Below are 18,481 nucleotides of genomic sequence, written 5' to 3'. Positions count from 1 at the left end.
GAGTTACTGAAGTCCTCAGGTCGTGGTTTAAAGACTGCAAGTTACAGAAAATTCACCATTTACACTAGTTTAAACCTGCAGGTGACCCGTGCCCCATGTTACACAGTGCAGTGGTTAGGATTCAGATTTTCTTAAATGACAACTAAATACATCATTTGTATATTTTTGCTCCTTTTTGTTAATCTCAGTTAATAACCATCCCAAAAAAGGAGTCAGGCAAAGTGAGATTTTTAAAAAAAAAAAATTGAATAAATACCAGACAGGAGGAGAGTAAAGGGAATAGCAGAATTTTCTGAAAACCAAAGCATTTTTTTCCTTTTATTTACAGAGATGACTTTGTGCAGATTGGGAAAGGAACCACGAACAATACATTTGTAATTCGAACTGTAAATGTAGGCTTGACCTTGCTTATGGTTTGGGATACAGAGCACAGTGGAATTGCAGATTATGTCCCTCTTCCTGTGCAACATGCCATTTTCCCTGAGCTCAGAGACATGGTAGTAGGTGATGTCATCTGTTTTAGTACTACACTGATAAATCAAGAAGGTAAGAAACACTAGCTGTTTAAATGCATTTCAATGCTGGCTCTGAATTACCATGGAAACTTTGTAGTGCTATGCATTGTGACAGTCTAGGGAAACCAAATACATTATTTATGATGATGATCAGAATCAAATGACACTCGCTATTCTTTTGAACACCACAAATAAGTTTGATCAACTGCAGCTTTCAAAAATTTCACTTGTGTTGAGCTCTTGGGCATCAAACATCTGCAGTTTCCAATTCAATTGTTCTTAAAATATAAAACATTCTGGAAAAGGCTTAGTTAAAAAAAATTAACAGGGATAATAATACAAAGACACAGTCTTGAGGCCTTTACTCAATCCTCTAATTAGTTCTTTGGCCTTAATGGGATTTTTGCAAGAGTGGAACTTCTGCTGGTGTAACTGAGAGCAGAATGTGGCTCTGAGGCAAGGACCTCAGAATCTAGCCCCCACACATCGGATAGCATAGCTAATAATAGGCGCACACACACACAGAGTGGTGGGAATTGGTGTATATAATGGTGGGTACCTATAGATACATACTCCAGTTTGAAAACAAACATGGCTAGCATATTGCAACCCTGTTAAGCAGTTAATTTACAAATAGTCTTTTCTCATAGGCTTGTCAGGAGTCTGGAGCTCTTCACTGAGCAGTGTTCTTCAGGTTGACCCAAGGACAGGTGTAGCTGTGGCAAGGGATTCAGGAGTTGTCACTGTTTATTATGAGATTCCTGGACTACTTAAAACTTACAGGGAGGTGAGAGACTTTTAACTTCCACTAGTGCTGTTGAGGTTTGTTTGCTGTCTGTTAGGAACATATTTCTACCTACAGTCATATATATATATATATATATATATTTTTTAAGCAACAAAATGTTAAGCTTCTGTTACTGTCACTTATTTAATTTTTTTTTCTTGAAAATGTATAAATTTGTTCCTATATCTGTACTGTTCATCTTGAGCAGAAGATGAATTGATGGGAAAAATATTTGGCGTACTTCCAAAGCATCATGGTTATAGTTTGTGTTAAAGAAGGCAATTAAACTTAATAGTTTGTAGTTTGAGCCTGTACTATTTTTATATGGCACACTTCATGTCTTTGCTTGGCTAAGTTGGTTTCAGATGCTGAACAACTTTTGATTAAGGCTCTGCTTTTCTGAATGAAGTTTCACTGTTTGAATGAGATACCAACCAGAATTTTTTTCATATGGTAACATATGTACTGTACATCGGCCAGTCAGTATTACTGAATTTAAAGGGAGTTGCATTTATTTGATCTTCAGTGAAATAGTTCTGTCTACACTGAAGTCACAATATCAGCAGACATAAGAGCACCAGACATTATTTTTAATTAAATTAAATACAGCGTTTTTTGTGCCTGTTTTTTTGTGACTGATTTATGAGGGATTAATAGAAATAGTAACATGTTTTTCTAACTTAAGTTGCCTAAAAAAGCAACTTCTAAAATTAGAGAAATGCAGCATTTCTTTTAAAAAAAAAAATGCATCTTTTGTCTGGTGTGTGTGTGAGAGAGAGGAGTATCCGTTTTTGACTTACTAAAATCCATTCCTGCCTTAATTTGTGTTCATTTAACAGTCTTCTGTAGCAGGATTCTTCGGTGTCTTTTTTCAGGTATTGATCAGTATTCCTCAAAGGACTATAGCGATGCATGTAACTGGAGTGAAAACAAACTTACAAGGAGTTGCAGCTTCAAAAGTTATAGTTGCAACTGGGGACAGAAGCAAAAATTTGAAAGGTACTGCGCTGAATCTTCTCCTGCTTGCCTGGTCATTACTTAACCGCACATGCATGATGCACTGTCTCTCCTCTAGCATCTAGGAGTGTAGCAAGAAAGGACCCTGCACTAGTGCTTCACCACTGCCTCGCAAGTTATGTGGGAGTCATCATGGTCATGTTGTGAGTTTGTAGGGACTTACTGGCTTTTTCCTTTCCCCGCCAAAATCTCAGAGTGAGAAGACCATGGGCATTCTCCTGAGTCACCACACCCAATGATGGGGAAATGGACAGCCAGTGAGAGCTTTCGAGCAGCTGGGCTAGAACCAGGAGGGAGGGGAGAAAAAGCCCAACCTTTCCCTCCCAGTAGCCATGAAAGATGGAGAGGCAAGAGCTGAGACTCCCTGTCGCTCTCAGCAACTGCGCTATGTGAGTGAGATGTTCACAACACTGTGTGGTGAATTGAGCCAGGAGGTTGCATAGTGTGAAGATACTGAATTGCAGTGAGGCATCATCATATAGTGATATACCATTAAGATGCCAGTTTTGCCACATACTATCAGGAAGTCACAGTGTGATTCTTTTGTGGCCAAGGAGCTGTCCAGCTGTTAATATGGGAGTTCTGCTGTCCTATGCTGTGAGCTCTTCATAATCATCGTAAGGCCTAAGGGTATGACTATACTAAAAAAAACCCAAAAGCTGTGGCAATGAGTCTCAGAACCCTGGCTGGGTTTCAGAGCCCAAGCAGGAATGTCTACGTGGCTATTTTTAGCTCTGTAGTGCAAGTCCCGCTCTGAGACTCACTGCTGTGGCGGTTTTTCTCAGTGTAGATGTACTCTTAGTGCTTTGAGCCACAATTCTGTCACAACCACAAGGAACTCAGAACAAGGTTCTGATATGTTACATTGGAAAAAGAGATGAACATATTTTTGAACTAATATAAGCATCTCTAAAACACTTTCATACAAATGACTGATTTGTAATACGTGTACAGGAATTATTCTGGAATCTCTTTTTTTTGAGAGTGGTGGAGAAGTTTGAACCATTGTTTAAGTATGGGTTTTAAAATATTTTCAGGTTTCAGAGTAGCAACCGTGTTAGTCTGTATCCGCAAAAATAACAGGAGTACTTGTGGCACCTTAGAGACTAACAAATTTATTAGAGCATAAGCTTTCGTGGGCTACAACCCACTTCTTCGGATGCATATAGAGTGAACCATATATTGAGGAGATATATATACACACACATACAGAGAGACTACTCCCACCTGTTCATGCTCTCTGTATGTGTGTGTATATATATCTCCTCAATATATGGTTCACTCTATATGCATCCGAAGAAGTGGGTTGTAGCCCACGAAAGCTTATGCTCTAATAAATTTGTTAGTCTCTAAGGTGCCACAAGTACTCCTGTTATTTTTTTGAAAATATTTTCAGTTAACGAACTCAAAATAGCTCAGTGAATTTTCATCAACTTTCCCAAGAGAATTAACCTTTGGGTTTCCAAACAGGAAAAAAGTTGAGAAAGTTGATCAGTAGAGCTGATTTAGAAAATGTTCACATTTGGGGGATAAAAATGGGGAGAATTTCAATGGTTTTAGCAAAAAAGAATAATAATAAAAATAAGAATCCCCCTACTTTTCAGCCAGCTGTTCGAGGGCTGTTTAAAATTTTGAATTTCCAAATTAAATAAATGGGTGAGGTTTCAGAAATAAAACTAGTGTAATTTTCCCCTTTGCTTGCAACAAATGAAGGAAAAAAGATGTACAAGGAAAGTGTACTTGAACCTGACTCTCACATTAATTGTCATAGGCCATTAAAATATAGTCTGCTTGTATTTAGTGCTCATGACCCGCACCAGAGTCAGGGCCCTGCAGGCTAACTCCCTCTTTCTGCAGGATAGATACAGCACAGGCAGAGTCTATTCAAGCCTTCTACACATTATCTCAACTTTGTGTGGGAGGAACCACTTTCAGAGTGAGAGAACAAATTAGTCTCCAGGCCTGTTCAGTTCTTGATATCTCTGCTGAGATTGCCAGCAAGAGCATCATTTTGTAACATTTTTTGTGATCTAGACACTTTTCTGCTAGCACATGGAATGATGCTATCACTTATCTCACACAGGCCATGTCAGAGGCCTTTCAGTCAGTGCTGACAGACTGGATTTGAATGGGAAACCTAGTGAAGAAAGGCTCTGTATCTAATTACCGGTTCCCTGATCCATCCAATTCGCAGTTTTGCCCTTATGAAAATAAAACAAATTTTAAAATCACTCAGGTTTCTTCTGCTTAAATACTGAAGGTTGCAGCTTCTCTTCAGATGCAGACAGAGAGAATATTTTAGGATACTCCGGACAGATTTTTAACTGAGTACCAATTGGCACAATAGCAAAAACCCAATTTTCAGCTTTATTGGGAATTTTGTCATTTGAAAATTTGTTCTTCTGTATTTAAACAGAGAAAACAGAAATGCTTGTAAAGTTTGTTTTGTCTTGATAAAGGTCAAGTCTGACCCAAACCATCATTTTTCTGCGATATATCTGTAAGCAAAGCAAGTATTTGTTTTCAGAAGTTCCAAGCTTGAAATTTGTTTTTTAAATTGGGCTTTTGTTTTTCATGCAATGGACATGGAGTAGTATGGAACCTCTGTTAACACTTTTGTATATAGCTCTTTTGGAACTACTTTGATTCAATATTTTTGTGAATTATGGATACTTTCATGATTTTTGAAACCAAAGAGATTAAGAAAAGCAGACACATTTATTGCTGATGAAAAGGAGCTAGTAGTCAACCAACAGCTTGATTAGTTCGCTGTTATAATGTAATTGACTTTTTAAAATAATATATTTAGCATTAAACATGCTTATGCTCACCATTACTGTAATTGACAATTGCACCAAAAATATTTGTTTTTTAGAACCACTTTACAGGTGAAGTTAAATATCATATTTTATCTTCTGATTAATAAGCCATACTTGATTTAATCACAGTGCCTTTCTGTTAATATTGAACAGTCTTAACATTCAGCACTTGTTGAAATGATATTTTTAGTATATTTTTGTGTGAACTATTGGCCTGTTCAAATCCAATAATAAATTACATAATTTTTCCTCTTGACAACTACTGAAAAATACCTTTTAGTGGGGCTTTTAGAGTCTGCCTAACTTATGAGGTACAAGCTATAGAAAAAAAGTATAAATGAACTGAAATCTATGGTTCAATATGACTCACTGACTGACAAAAAATTTCTTTTTTACTTATCTAAACTACCATTATAAAACTTTCAGTTATACATACTCTTTCAGGCTACATGTGAGACAAGACAACTGCATTACTTATTGTAAGACATTTTTATAGTATGTCTGAGATTATAATGAGGATGGCAGAATGACTTGAAATTTCCTCTCAGAGATGATGTTGAGCCATCCTTTTGTATTAGCAAAGTTCACTTTTTATCTTACACGCCTATTTTTTTCCCCCTTAGGGGACTGTTCACCTGTTCAGATTGAAGCCATTAAAGAACTACAACCAGAGTCCAATATCGGCTGCCACCTTCGTTTTAATAAGGATGCATTTGATTTCCCAGCGCATGATATTTTTACAGCAGAACCTGGATTTGATGCAGTTTCAGGTAAGATGGGGAAAGAAGCTGAGATTGCAAATGCAGAGCTACAGTGTTACTGCAATTTGTTCTAACATTCCTTGTGCATCCAGAACTCCTGTTGAAGCCAGTGGGAGTCTTGAATGCACAAGGCATTAGGGAGTGGGTCCCAAGCGTAACTTAGAGTTTTTAATGTTAGTTTGTTACTGATGTGTAGTTGTCTGACATTTGTATAATCTCTGATACTGTTTGCTCCATACAGCAGTCAAGATCTTAATGTTTTCAAACAAGTGCTGAACTAGTGGGGGTTCATTAATTTCCATGTGTCCTCCTATCTATATAGTGCTGTTTTGAGAAATCTTATATGATACAACCCTTTGTGATTTAATGATGCACTTGGTAGAATTTTGGGTTGCATCATTATTCCAGACTTTAATGCTAAGAAACCACTACCTAGATCACTTCCGGAAAGGTTGAAAGTACAAATTAAGGTCCTGATTCTGCAAACCCATATGAATAACTTCACACATACGAGTCTTTCCATTGCAACTTGAAATGGATGGAAAGCGAGTGCCATCTGTGGAACGGAGACATAATGTGCTCATGCTGATCCACTTCACAAAGCTATTGGGGTGCCATATTTTGCTCTACCTGAATTGTATAAAGGTAGCCTCAGCTAGCTTGCATTGCAGTGGCCCAGTCCAGATGTGGAAAAGGCACAGATGACCGTGTTAGGGCCTGCTTCTGTTAGGAAAGGCTTCAGTTTCTTAGCTAACTGCAGATGACAAAACAAAAAGTACAAGCCACCACTGCTATCTGAGAATGCGTGAGCACTCAGGTGTCAAGAAATACCCTGACATTGGGAACCTCTTCAGCAATGGAAGGGCCTAATCCATCAACAGGTGAAACAATTACAATTCACATCAATTCCTATAGCTGCTTCCCCTGCCAGGCACCAATGCCTTTGTCTTCTATCTAGATTCAGTCTCAGATTCATAGAGTTTATGCTCAGATGGGACCATTAAATCACTTAGTCTGACCTGTATAGCACAGGCCATTAAATTTCACCCAGATAACCCTGTACTGAGCCCAATAACATGTGTTGGGCTAAAGCCGATCTCAGTCTGTTCACTGTCTCTGTCTTGTGCAGGTATTGCAGTATCATCAACCCCAAGGATTCAGAAATCACAAGAATGACTTAAAAATTGTATATTTTTTTAACCTAATGCATTTGAAGTTCTTCTTTATTTGGTTTGTGAACATTTTAGGGATTCATGTTTTCAGGTTTTTCCTTACAACCGTGAGGGCTAGAAACTTTTTTATTTTAATGAAAGCTAAGATTCTCCTCTGATCCCATGACATCAGGAGGTGGGGCTTTAAGACCAAAACATTGTGAGACTTGCAATAAAATCATGAGAGTTGGCAACACTGGGAGAGCAGGGGAGAAGTGTACATGAGTCACAATATGATTTTTAAAAAGCACAGATTATGTGGAGAGAGCATTCTTATAATAGTCTGGTAGACCTGCCGCTCTGGATAATGGAGGTTACCTTTGTTGCACAGTGCTGCAGAAAGTATGCCATCTGGGGTAAGATGTGCGCAGTTTCCTTATACAGAAAAAAGGGGCATGTATTTATCCTTGCTTCAGATCTGTGCTTAAACACATGGTCAGCCAAACCTTCTGAGGTGCGAGAGTGTGGTTACTCCCTCCCCCTCAAATTCTTCTTGAGCAAAGCATCTGTCTTGTGATATAGAAAACGAGTGGTGGAGAAAATGGCAAGGAAACTGATGTGTATCAGAAAATCAGCTTGTACTGATAATATCCACTCAGCTCACTTTGGGATTCTTTTTTTATTTATTTTATTAATCCTTAGTAATCTAATGGGATGACTTTTAAGAGGTTGGAGGAAATCACTGAATATCTGAGCAGTAATGGAGCAGTGCGCAATAAGGCAATATGCAGGATGGGTTTCTAAAGAACAAATCATACCAGACAGAGTTGATGATGATGGTTGTTGGCTAGATGGATGAAAAGAACAGAGTGTATGTTGTTATATTTGGATTGGAATAACGCATTTGATCCAGTGTTCTCAGAAATCATGCACTCAAAATTTGGTTCAAACCAGCTGGGCACATGAACAATTTTACATGAAGAAAGTCTTCTAGTTCAGTATCCCTGGGAATTATTGGTAGGCCCCATCCTAGGGTCCCATTTGTCCACTGCACTTTCATGCCTTTTTCCACTCTTGGGACACCCTGTCCATTGTGATTTGTCAGGGCACCACCTTCTCCTTGTTCCGTTCCCCTCTAAAGTCTCCCTTCTTCCACAGGAACGTTCTTGGGTGTGAAGAGAAAAACCATAAAGAAACACAAGTAAATTAACAAGGGTTGAACTGTTTTCATCTTTATAGGACACTATACCTGTTCCATCACAATGCACAGACTTACTGACAAGCAGCTAAAGCATCTGAGCATAAGCAAAACTGCTCTCCTAGTTACAGCTTCAGTCCAGGGCAGCCATTTCTCTGGAGAGCAGATCAGCGCTGAAGTGCCGTTCAATCCAGGGTTTTATGCTGATCAGACTGAAATTCTCTTAAGTAACCATTACACGAGTTCTGATGTGAAAATATTTGGAGCCACTGAAATTCTTGACAAACTGGAGGTGAGTATGTCATGGCAAATTCTCATTACATATTTAAGGCTGTATTGAGCTGTTGGGTGCATTTGTGAGCAAGGGGCCAGTGTGTAAACTTCATCACCCTGGGAGTACTTCCAGGAGGCAATGTGACTCTCTCATCCCTCTGATGCATAATGCCCTCCACGCTTTCCCCTTGCTCCAGGGGAGGAGTCATTTATGGCTGGCTTATACCTATAGCAAATTACAACACACACACACACCTACTGGCTCAGCAGTGCTGGCCAGTTTGTCATGGTGCCTGGTGCCTGCCTGGTCTGGGGAATGTTTGCCCCTCTGTGTGGCCAGGCCCAGGGCCCAGGTAGCCTATGCAAGTATGTAAGGAGGGGCTCTTGCTTTCCCATGTGTGGAGGTGCCATGCAAGTCACAGAGTAGCCCATAGTGTAAATATACATGGCACTTTACAAAAATATAACAACAGCACACAGTCAGGGTATGTGTATGATGATAGCCCCAGGAGGTGGGGAGTGAATTAATGTGGTGGCTCAGGAGAAATCAAGCAGCTATAATTGGCAGGATTTTTCAGCAGGGTAAAACCTTTCTCGGCATAAATTGGAACAAATGGACCTGAGCAAAACACAGGAGGGAGATTTCCCAACCTGAGGTTCACCCAGCACCCCCAGCAGCTGTGCTAGCATGGAGGTTTCCCAGAGCCATTCTCTCTTTCCAGCAGTCCTGCTCCTAAATCTTCCCCTAGGCACCTATGCAAGGGGAGGAGAAAGTGTAGGTGGAATTTAACCCCCTATGTACTAGGGAGCAGTTAGTTCCCCTACACCCTGTCACAACCAGCTGTAACCTGTTGCCCATTGTTACACGTGTGTGGATTGTTAGATCCATTCTTAGTAGCTATTGTGAGAGGTCCAAACAGACTTGGTTTTGGATAAAAATAAAGTGTCATGTTTGCTAGCTTAACATCTAGCCAGAGACCATGTGCTGCACTTTCTGTGGACTGACTCAATGCTTTGCCATCTCTAACTGCTATGATTCTCTGGTTTTATGTACTGATACATGCATGACCTTTAAAATTCAAAAATGTCTTCTGACAGTACCTGCTGTGGTGTGAACTGCAGATGTTTATAATCTCTACAGAGGGGAAAGATTAAAACACTAGTTTTTGTAATTGTGCACATACAGTTGTGTGCATTTTCTCCAGCTAAGTAAACCATATTTGATATATTTTGGGATATCTAGTATTTGATTGTTTTTCCTCTCACCCCAGGGACTAAATGCAGAAACTCATCATGAAGTTTGAGATCTGATGTTAAAATAATAATAACCTGTGTTCATCAACCTTGATAAGTTTTTTTTTTTTTAAAAGCATTTTAGTATTTGACTCGCTTTATTGACGTTACCCGACAGTAGAAAGCTTAATTTGTAGAAGGATAGGAGGATCTTTTAAGTACTGTAGCAAACGTTAACATTCTTGTGTCTTAGAGATTCCACCAACTTGAGAAGCCAGAATGGGCAGGAATGGTGTCCCTAGCCTCTGTTTGCCAGAAGCTGGGAATGAGCGACAGAATGGATCACTTGATGATTACCTGTTCTATTCATTCCCTCTGGGGCACCTGGCATTGGCCACTGTCAGAAGACAGGATGGGCTAGATGGACCTTTGGTCTGACCCAGTATGGCCATTCTTATGTTGAGAATCACATTTCTATGTGGAAGTATACTGTTACATTTATTGTATTGTAAAGTATTCTTACAAGTAACCCTGGAGGTTAAGCAACAGGTAGGGAGCACGGAGTGAAAACATTTTTCTCTGTTTTCACTTTGTTTCCGAACGGTACAGTTAGTTTTACTATTTAGTTGATGATCACTCACGTGTTTGTTTCATGCCCTGGCAGGATGATATTGCTTTCATGTGCTACTGTGTGGGGAGTTCACATGCATGCTCTTCTCCAGGCTTGCAAGAGAGGGTAGCAAAACTGGCAGCAACAATACTGAAACTAAATAGACAACAGATAGTTGTGCGAGCAGAGAGGGAGAATGAATCTGAGGAAGTTTGGTGGTATAGCTCTATGGTTACAACATATGCTCCTCTTTGAAGCAAATTTTCCTTCCAAGAGAGTTTTAATTCTTATGCATCTCTTTGGCATAGAACCGGGAAACGAGGGTGTGCACAGTGCTTGTTCGGACAGTATGTTTGTCTTGCAGGTGAAATGTGGGTCACCAATGGTGAAGGCCTTTGAGAAGGAGAAATCATATGGACTGCCTAGTTATGTAATCTACACTGTTAGTGTATCTGATCCAGGAGTTCCAAGCCAGGGGTCCTTATCAACCATTCTTACCATATCTAGCCCAGTGACTGACCAGTCGATCACTGTTCCGGTGACAGTGATTTATGTAGCTGAGAGAAGCGAGCCAATGAGACGTAAGTTTTTCTATCTGTTTATTTCATGGGTCAGAATAAATCTCCAACATTCATTAGTGTTCAAGGTGGTGGTGTAGAATTTAGTGTGGCTTAGATTTGAGCCGGAGTCAGCTAAAAAGTTGTCTGATATGTAAGATAAACACTAATATTCTGACAGCAAGGTTTGCATGCAATGCTCCTTGTGGCTGAAGCTGGACACATTTCCCTTTCTGGGTCAGTCCAATTACTGTCTTTGGAATGTGCTCTCTAATGGCTGCTTGCCAATCCCAGCTGGCATAAATTCCATAATTCTATAGTATCCAACAGTACTTCTTGCTTTAATTTTTACATACTCTCAAACATGGCTTGGCATTTCCAAAACTGATTAGTGGGTTGAGGTGGGAACAATGTGTATGACATTTCAATCTATTTTGAGTTATCACCGACAACCACATTTTGAACATTATAGGGGAAATTGCCATTGTAATCTAAGTCAATCATGTTATTTAAACTAATAAAATGTAACATGCACAAATAAATATTCAAAATGAAATAGAAAAAAGCTAGGAAAAGAGCCCAGTTGTCATTAGAGGGGATTAGAAAGATACAATGCTATTTATAACATCATATGATATCTCTCCTTTTCAATCGGTTCCACAGACGGAGCCAGCTTCTTCCAACACTTCCTTGATTCCTATCAAGTAATGTTCTTCACGCTTTTTGCACTGCTGGCAGGGACAGCTGTTGTGATCATAGGTAAGGGAGTAAAAAGCTGCAATAATATTTTCCTAACTTTTAAACATTTTAGCTGTGCTTTAAAAGAATAATTTCCACTCTGAAATGTTTTTGATAATGTCTTTCAGCCTACCATGCAGTTTTCTCCCCAAAAGAACAGAACACTTATCCAGCATTTACCCCAAGGACAACGCCTCAACACAGCTATAACAGTAAGCAGCTGTTACCCAGTTATAAATAAAATTAATTGGTTACCCTAGATATTGCATCTGAATTATTGCAAGGAGGTTGCACTAAGAGAACCCTGTATCCTGAAATAAATTACAAGGCTGGCATCTAAGCACCATACAACTTTTAGTGTTCCTGATTCTGATTTCACACACACCTGTCCTACACTGGGGTGACTCCTTAGACCTCAGTGGAAATACTTGTGCTTTACATTTTTGTGATGGAGACTAGAATCAGGATCATTAAATGGTATTTTTGCAAGAAATATTTTGGGGGGGAAATAACTGCAGTAGTGGGAAAACTAAGGTCCAGATCCTGCTCCTATGGAATCCAATGACAAAAACTCCCATAGCTCAGTATGTACCTTCTATGGATGTTACTTTGCCTTATGTAACATGCACATCAGAAATCCCAGTGTTACACTGGGTACATACTTAGGTTTGATCAAAAATATAAGGAAAAATCAGAATTCTTTGACCCTCAGTAGCTGCACTCCTGATTGAGAGAGAAATTTTTAACATCTTGTCTTAGTTATGATCTTTGGGAAATTCCACTAAGAGAGTTTCAGTGAAGTTTCCTGTGCTGTAATGGAGATTTCAGTCCCTCTGTGGCAGAACAGACACACTTTTATTTATTCGTTTATTTGTTTCTTTGTAAAGCAGCCTTGGTGGAATGAAGGTTAGCCAAAAGAGTGCCCTGGGTGAAAGAGTTTAGTAATGCTTCAGGCTCCATTGTTGAAAAGCCCATTGCTGATCATGGAAGATTCAGGCAAGGTCAAGACTCCCAGAAGTTAGCATCATCACCGCCGAGTGTGTCAGGAAAGAAAATAAAACGTGGGAAGTAGTGGCCTGTTCCCGTCTTTAAAAAGGAAAACAATGAGCAGGGAGACTATTTAACTTTAATTTGGAAATCAATCCCAGCATAACTGGGAAATACTCAAAATTCTTCTGTTGTCATAATTAGTAAAATGTGCTTAGGTTTTCTTTCTTCCTCCTTGGCATTACATTACCCTTTATTAAAGTCTGAGTAAGGTCCTGCAAGGAATCAAAATTAATTACCTGGATTTCAGTTGTCTTAGTGATTATCTCTGCAGTACCTTCTACAATGTTTCATGTATTAAATGAATCTTGTGAGGTACAGTAACTCCCCACTTAACGTCCTCTCGCTTAACGTTGTTTCGATCTTACGTCCCTGCTCAATTACAGAACATGCTCCATTTAAAGTTGTGCAGTGCTTCGCTATAACGTCGTTTGGCTGCTTTGTCCACAGCTAGCAGCGCCCCTAACAGCTCCCTATGCGCCCCCCCCCCCCAGCGCCTCCCGCCCACCAGCAGACCCCGTGGATCAGCAGCTTCCTCCTCCCCCCGCCTCCTGCTCACAGCAATCAGCTGGCTTGTGGCATTCAGGAGGGAGGGGGAGGAGTGAGGACTCGGCGCGCAGGCTCCCCCTCCCTCCCCTGCCTCCCGAACGCCGCAAGCCAGCTGATTGCCGCGGGCAGGAGGCAGGGGAGGGAGGGGGGAGCCTGTGCGCCAAGTCCTCACTCCTCCCTCCTGCCCACTGAACGTCGCAAGCCAGCTGATTGCTGCGGGCAGGAGGGAGGGGGGAGGAGCGAGGACGTGGCGCACCTCCCCCCTCCTGCTCGTGGCAATCAGCTGGCTTGCGGTGTTCAGGAGGCAGGGAAGGGAGGGGGAGCCTGCGTGCTGTGTCCTCGCTCCTCCCTCCTGCCTCCTGAACGCTGCAGGCCAGCTGACTGCCGCAGGCAGGAGGCAGGGGAGGGAGTGGGGAGGAGCAAGGATGCGGCGTGCGGAGTAACCGGGTTGGGGGGAGGAAGAAGAGGCGGATTAAGGGTTGGGGTTTGGGGGAAGGGGTGGCATGGGCAGGCCGAGGGTTGAGCCCCCTGCCCCTGGTGCTTGCAGAGTAGGGGAAGCTGCAGCTGATGCGCAATGTACTTCTCCTAGCCTACAGCACCTTCAGCCTCCTTGCCTGCCTCATTGTCTCCAGCGCCAGTGGGCTGTGCCTGTGTGGGGTAAGGCGGGGGCACCTCCCAACTATAGTACTGTACTGTATGGCAAAAAAAAATTCCCTGGAACCTAACCCCCCCATTTACATTCATTCTTATGGGGAAATTGGATTCGCTTAACATCGTTTCACTTAGTCGCATTTTTCAGGAACATAACTACAACGTTAAGTGAGGAGTTACTGTATCCAGCTTACTGCACAGGGAAACTTCCATCCTCTGCAGTCTACATAGAACAGAGAAGGAAACTTCTTTGCCTTCAATTAAAGTGAAAGTCCCAGTGTTAGATCCCTGGGAACAGAGTGCAGAAGGGCTGGAAGCCTCACTAGCTACAAAAAATTGCTGAAAAAAATGGAACTTATCTGGTCTGGGATGAAGGAAGTGATTAAGAAAGCCAGGTGCAAGGAAAACTGGATGAGCCTTTCACTTGCTTTGCCTAGTCTCCTGCTTTCCCATACCACTGAAAATCTAAGGAAAAAAAGAATTGCCCCAAGTATCACTAAACTACGCCAGAGGTCAGAGAACAGAAGGTAACATACAGGGAATAAAATTACCAAACTTCCAAAGAAATTTACTCCCAGCACACCTGCAGGACCTCCCATTTTGCCTCGTTCCTTTTTTCCCCTTGGCCAGAAAAAGCAATTATTTAAACCCCTGAATTAATGAATTCAGACTTGATAGACCAGCTATTCTGATGATGCTGTTAGGACCAGAGCTCCCACTACTGTACATTCAGACTTATCCAAAAACCTAGGTGCCAACATGCTGTTTATTCTGTTTGGACAAAACAGAAAGTAGCTAAAACAACTACAGCTGGGTGAAATTTATGTACCAAAATCTTTTCTTGACATGTGCCTGGTTTGGGGTTTGCAAAGAGTTCACAAGATTTTGTTCAATTTTACTACAATTAAAAATTATTTGGGGGGAAATAGATCTAGCTGTCAAGAGACTTGTATTCTAATCATGTTCTGACACGGACTTGCTGTGTGAACTTGAATGCAACTGTGCACCTTAAGTTCCCCTATTAAATAGTGATACAGAGATTTACCTACTTCCAATAGAGGCCTAAATTTGCTTGTAACATGTTAAGGTGAGTCATTGGTTGAGGCGAGAAGAGAATTCACAAACTCCCACTAAGCAGGATTAGTTCTGCAAACCCCACCACGTACTCATCCTCTTCTTTTACTTTTTGCAACACTGTTCAATTTCTTTGTCTTCCTTGCTGTTACTTTTTGTGTGAATTTGAGTTTCCACGTACCTGCCCATGACAAATGTTCAGTTTCTTGAACTGCCATGGAAAATCAAAACATCAGGTGGTCAATAACCACATAAAATTAATTATTGAAAAAAATCACATTAACTTTCACAAAAAAACAACAAATCAATCAATTTCACACTGTCCTACAAAGAAGTCACTGAATACCTATCTCGGTGTAGGACCCTGAGCTAGCAATGCACATAAGTACATGAATAATCAAATTTACTCAGTTGGGACTACTTGCTTATAGTTAGGCACATGCTTGAGTATTTTGCTGAACTGGAGCCTCACTTCATATGAATGACTTTTGGGTATTCGGAGTGAAGTAAAACAAACCCAGATTATTAGTTACTGTCATTATTTACTGAAATGTGGGCCTCAGGGGTTTTATCAATGCATTAATTCATGTTGCTTGTGAGAAGAAATACAGAAGTTCCATCATCTTCATTTGATTAAAATGTACCTGAAAATATAAAGGTAGAGCTTTATTTTCAGTGAGTCCTTAGACTCCCTTCCAATGTTAATCCAATCTAAGAGCAGCTGTTGGTTTTTTACTCCCCCCCCCTTAATATGATTGTTTCCTCTCTTTCTCCACGACTGTAGGTTTTTCTGTTTCATCTGCAACTTCTCTCAGTCCTTCGTACTCAGATAGAAAAAACAGTCCTCCCTCCAGGCTATGGAGTACTGGTTATGCTTCACATTAAAGAGAGACTACAGGACTCATCTGCACAAGGACATATACTTGGGTTAAAAGAAAAGTCAATGCTTCTACTAGTAGCAAAATCATTTCACTCTGGAAAATTCTCAGCTAGGCTTAAAAACTTTCAAATGCTCAGTGTAATGCAAGTCATCTTAAAAATGCAGTGTAATATACTGTGCAACACCTTTTTTTAATGCATAATGCTCTTTAAATTTTTAAGGGGATGCTTTCAATCCTATAAAATCCATTCCTGTGTCTTTTATGTTCTGTTCAGTTGACAAAGATGACTGGACAATTAGCTATCTTTGTGCTAAGCTAGCTTTCCTGCAAGCTTCACGCAATTAGAAGGTACACTTAGAAGAAAGTGGTCAAGTGTTACGTTTTTTTATTTGCTTCCTGTGGAAATTAACTTTCTTTTAACGTGGTTTTCAAAGAAGGGAAATAGTAAAACAGGTAAAGTGTGAGCCAAAAATGTGAAGGAGTCTGTGTTTCAAAGGACTAAAGTTTTCTTTGGGCTCCAGTATTATCATCATGAGACTCAGGAATGTATTGCACTGATAAGTGTTCTTATATTTTAGCCTTACAATGTGATTTATCTTCATTATTTGCCAGTTTAAAAATAGGAAATGCTGTAATAACTGTGAATAGATTAGTCTGTTTTCTTTATTTTTTACAGAAAATTATAAATATGGCTCCCCATAGGTACAATAGCAGTATATTTATGGTTACTGCACTCTCCTGCGCTAATGACCGAGAATGCTAAAAAGCATGTGCCTTTCTAGAGTAACCATAATTTATGAATGAAGATTTCTAGAACTGTTACAAAGGAGTATGCAAATCTTTTTGAGTGAAGGCAGTTATTTTTCATTTGTTTTTGGCTTTCTATTTGTTAATACAAACATGACGAACAGTGTATTTTCATTGATTGATTAGAAATATAGGTACCTCAGCAGACACTGAGCCTCCATGCATCACCACTGCCCCGGTTACTGCATTGTGAACTAAGTGGCACATTATATGATAAAAATGAAATATGAATGTCAGTTAATTTAACCTGTTTGTCTCTGGTACAATATGGGCACCCTAAAAATGTTGACTTTTACTACTAGCTATTAATAGTGTGTACAAGCAGGGCATAGTATAATTAATATCTTACCTAATAGTAAAAAGAGTACTTACTGTATAACAGCTACGTGTAATAAAATAAGTGTATGCAGCATATTGCATAGGTAGTAAACTATTTTATTTTTTGTTCTGTTTTTTTAAGTTTTGATTGGCTAGAACAGGCCCATATGACTCAAACTGCATTATTGACAGAAAAATCAGAAGCTACTTTACTAAACCAGGAGGTAGATCACTGCACATGCTCAGACATGCTGAGCTTTTCAGAAGACTGCCAACAAAGTACATACGAGTGAGATTTTTACACATTTATTTTAAAACATGAGAAGAGAGCGGTTTTCAAGCCATAGCTTTAAAATATTGCTCCTAGGAGGGAAAAATTACCTCAGTTGTGGTATGTTAAATCCTTTGATGATTAAAATTGAAATATTGGTCATTTTCTTTCATCCTGTGGGCAATATTTTGCAGCTATCACCTTCAGCCTCAAGCTTTGTTTACATATATGTAATACTGTCAGAGGGGCAACTGTGAATAATTTCCTTAGTTGTGAATTGTCAAAAAAACGACAACAAGAAGTTCAGTGAAGGTAGTCACAAGTGATCTGTTATAAAGAACATAATATTGTGTCATTACAGTGTGAGCCAGTAAAATATTCAGCTCTTCTTGTGAGAAACATATGAAATATGCAAGATTATACAGGCAAATATTCGAAAGACATGAATGTATACACAGGCAAATTCTGTGGCACATAGGTTTTTTTACATGGTATTATTGGAAAATGCCACATTGTTCAATAGTATTCCTTTGTGGGGTTTTGTATAATTTATTTACTAGTGCTTGAGAAATACAGATGTGCCTTACATGCTGGTGTTCCTTAAAATTGACAGTTTGAATGTAAATATGACCGTTTATACTTGTTTTATTTAATAAAGCTTTATAAGATTCCTTAACATAGTGTTGCTGGCCATTTTTATGTCTTGGCTGCTTGATAGCTAAAATTACATTACAAACTGTTTGCCTCTTGTTATTCATATCCCATGCTGTACCTTTATTGTCATGTTGCAAGGTGACTGTAAACTTGTCATGTTTATTGGCTCTAATGATTAACGGGCATATCAAATTTGCTTACAGTGAAAGTAAAACATTGGTGTTGTTTTTCTCATTGTCAGTCCTGAAAACTCACCATAGGATTTGACAGTCAAGACAGGCTCTTTTCGTCTCACCCATCACCTCCATCACAAAGAAAGATCCTGCACACCAGGTTATACCCTTAGTGACACCTGTGCAATTCCATTGTCTCCAAACTATGCCCCACAATTACACCGGTACAATTGCTTTTACTTTTATTATAACTGGTGTAATTTATGGCATAATTTGGAGACAGTAGGATTATGCAGGTGCCACTGAAAGTGTAATTTGCCCTACAGGATTTTACAGGTGGTATGAGAAAAATAATCTATCTTGACTGTCCAAACCAAGAGTAAGTGTGTAAATTTAC

The 18,481-nt window shown here is 39.8% G+C and overlaps 1 protein-coding gene across 1 annotated transcript in view; it reads left to right on the top strand.

Annotated features, from left to right (window-relative positions):
* The window catches only part of NUP210 (nucleoporin 210), a 117,098-nt gene extending 101,233 nt beyond the window's left edge, over positions 1-15,865 (top strand). Inside the window, exons 32-40 of the mRNA XM_065408226.1 lie at positions 329-546; positions 1,166-1,302; positions 2,178-2,301; positions 5,762-5,908; positions 8,290-8,540; positions 10,729-10,945; positions 11,585-11,680; positions 11,788-11,871; positions 15,765-15,865. Coding sequence (XP_065264298.1) covers positions 329-546; positions 1,166-1,302; positions 2,178-2,301; positions 5,762-5,908; positions 8,290-8,540; positions 10,729-10,945; positions 11,585-11,680; positions 11,788-11,871; positions 15,765-15,865 — 1,375 coding nt within the window. The remainder of the gene's footprint in view (positions 1-328; positions 547-1,165; positions 1,303-2,177; positions 2,302-5,761; positions 5,909-8,289; positions 8,541-10,728; positions 10,946-11,584; positions 11,681-11,787; positions 11,872-15,764) is intronic.
* The last annotated feature ends 2,616 nt before the right edge of the window (positions 15,866-18,481 follow it).

This window comes from Emys orbicularis, chromosome 7 (genome assembly GCF_028017835.1).
Source record: "Emys orbicularis isolate rEmyOrb1 chromosome 7, rEmyOrb1.hap1, whole genome shotgun sequence".
NCBI lineage: Eukaryota > Metazoa > Chordata > Testudines > Emydidae > Emys > Emys orbicularis.
The sequence above is the reverse complement of the archived record's forward strand: the minus strand, read 5'-3'. Positions and strand labels throughout refer to the sequence as shown.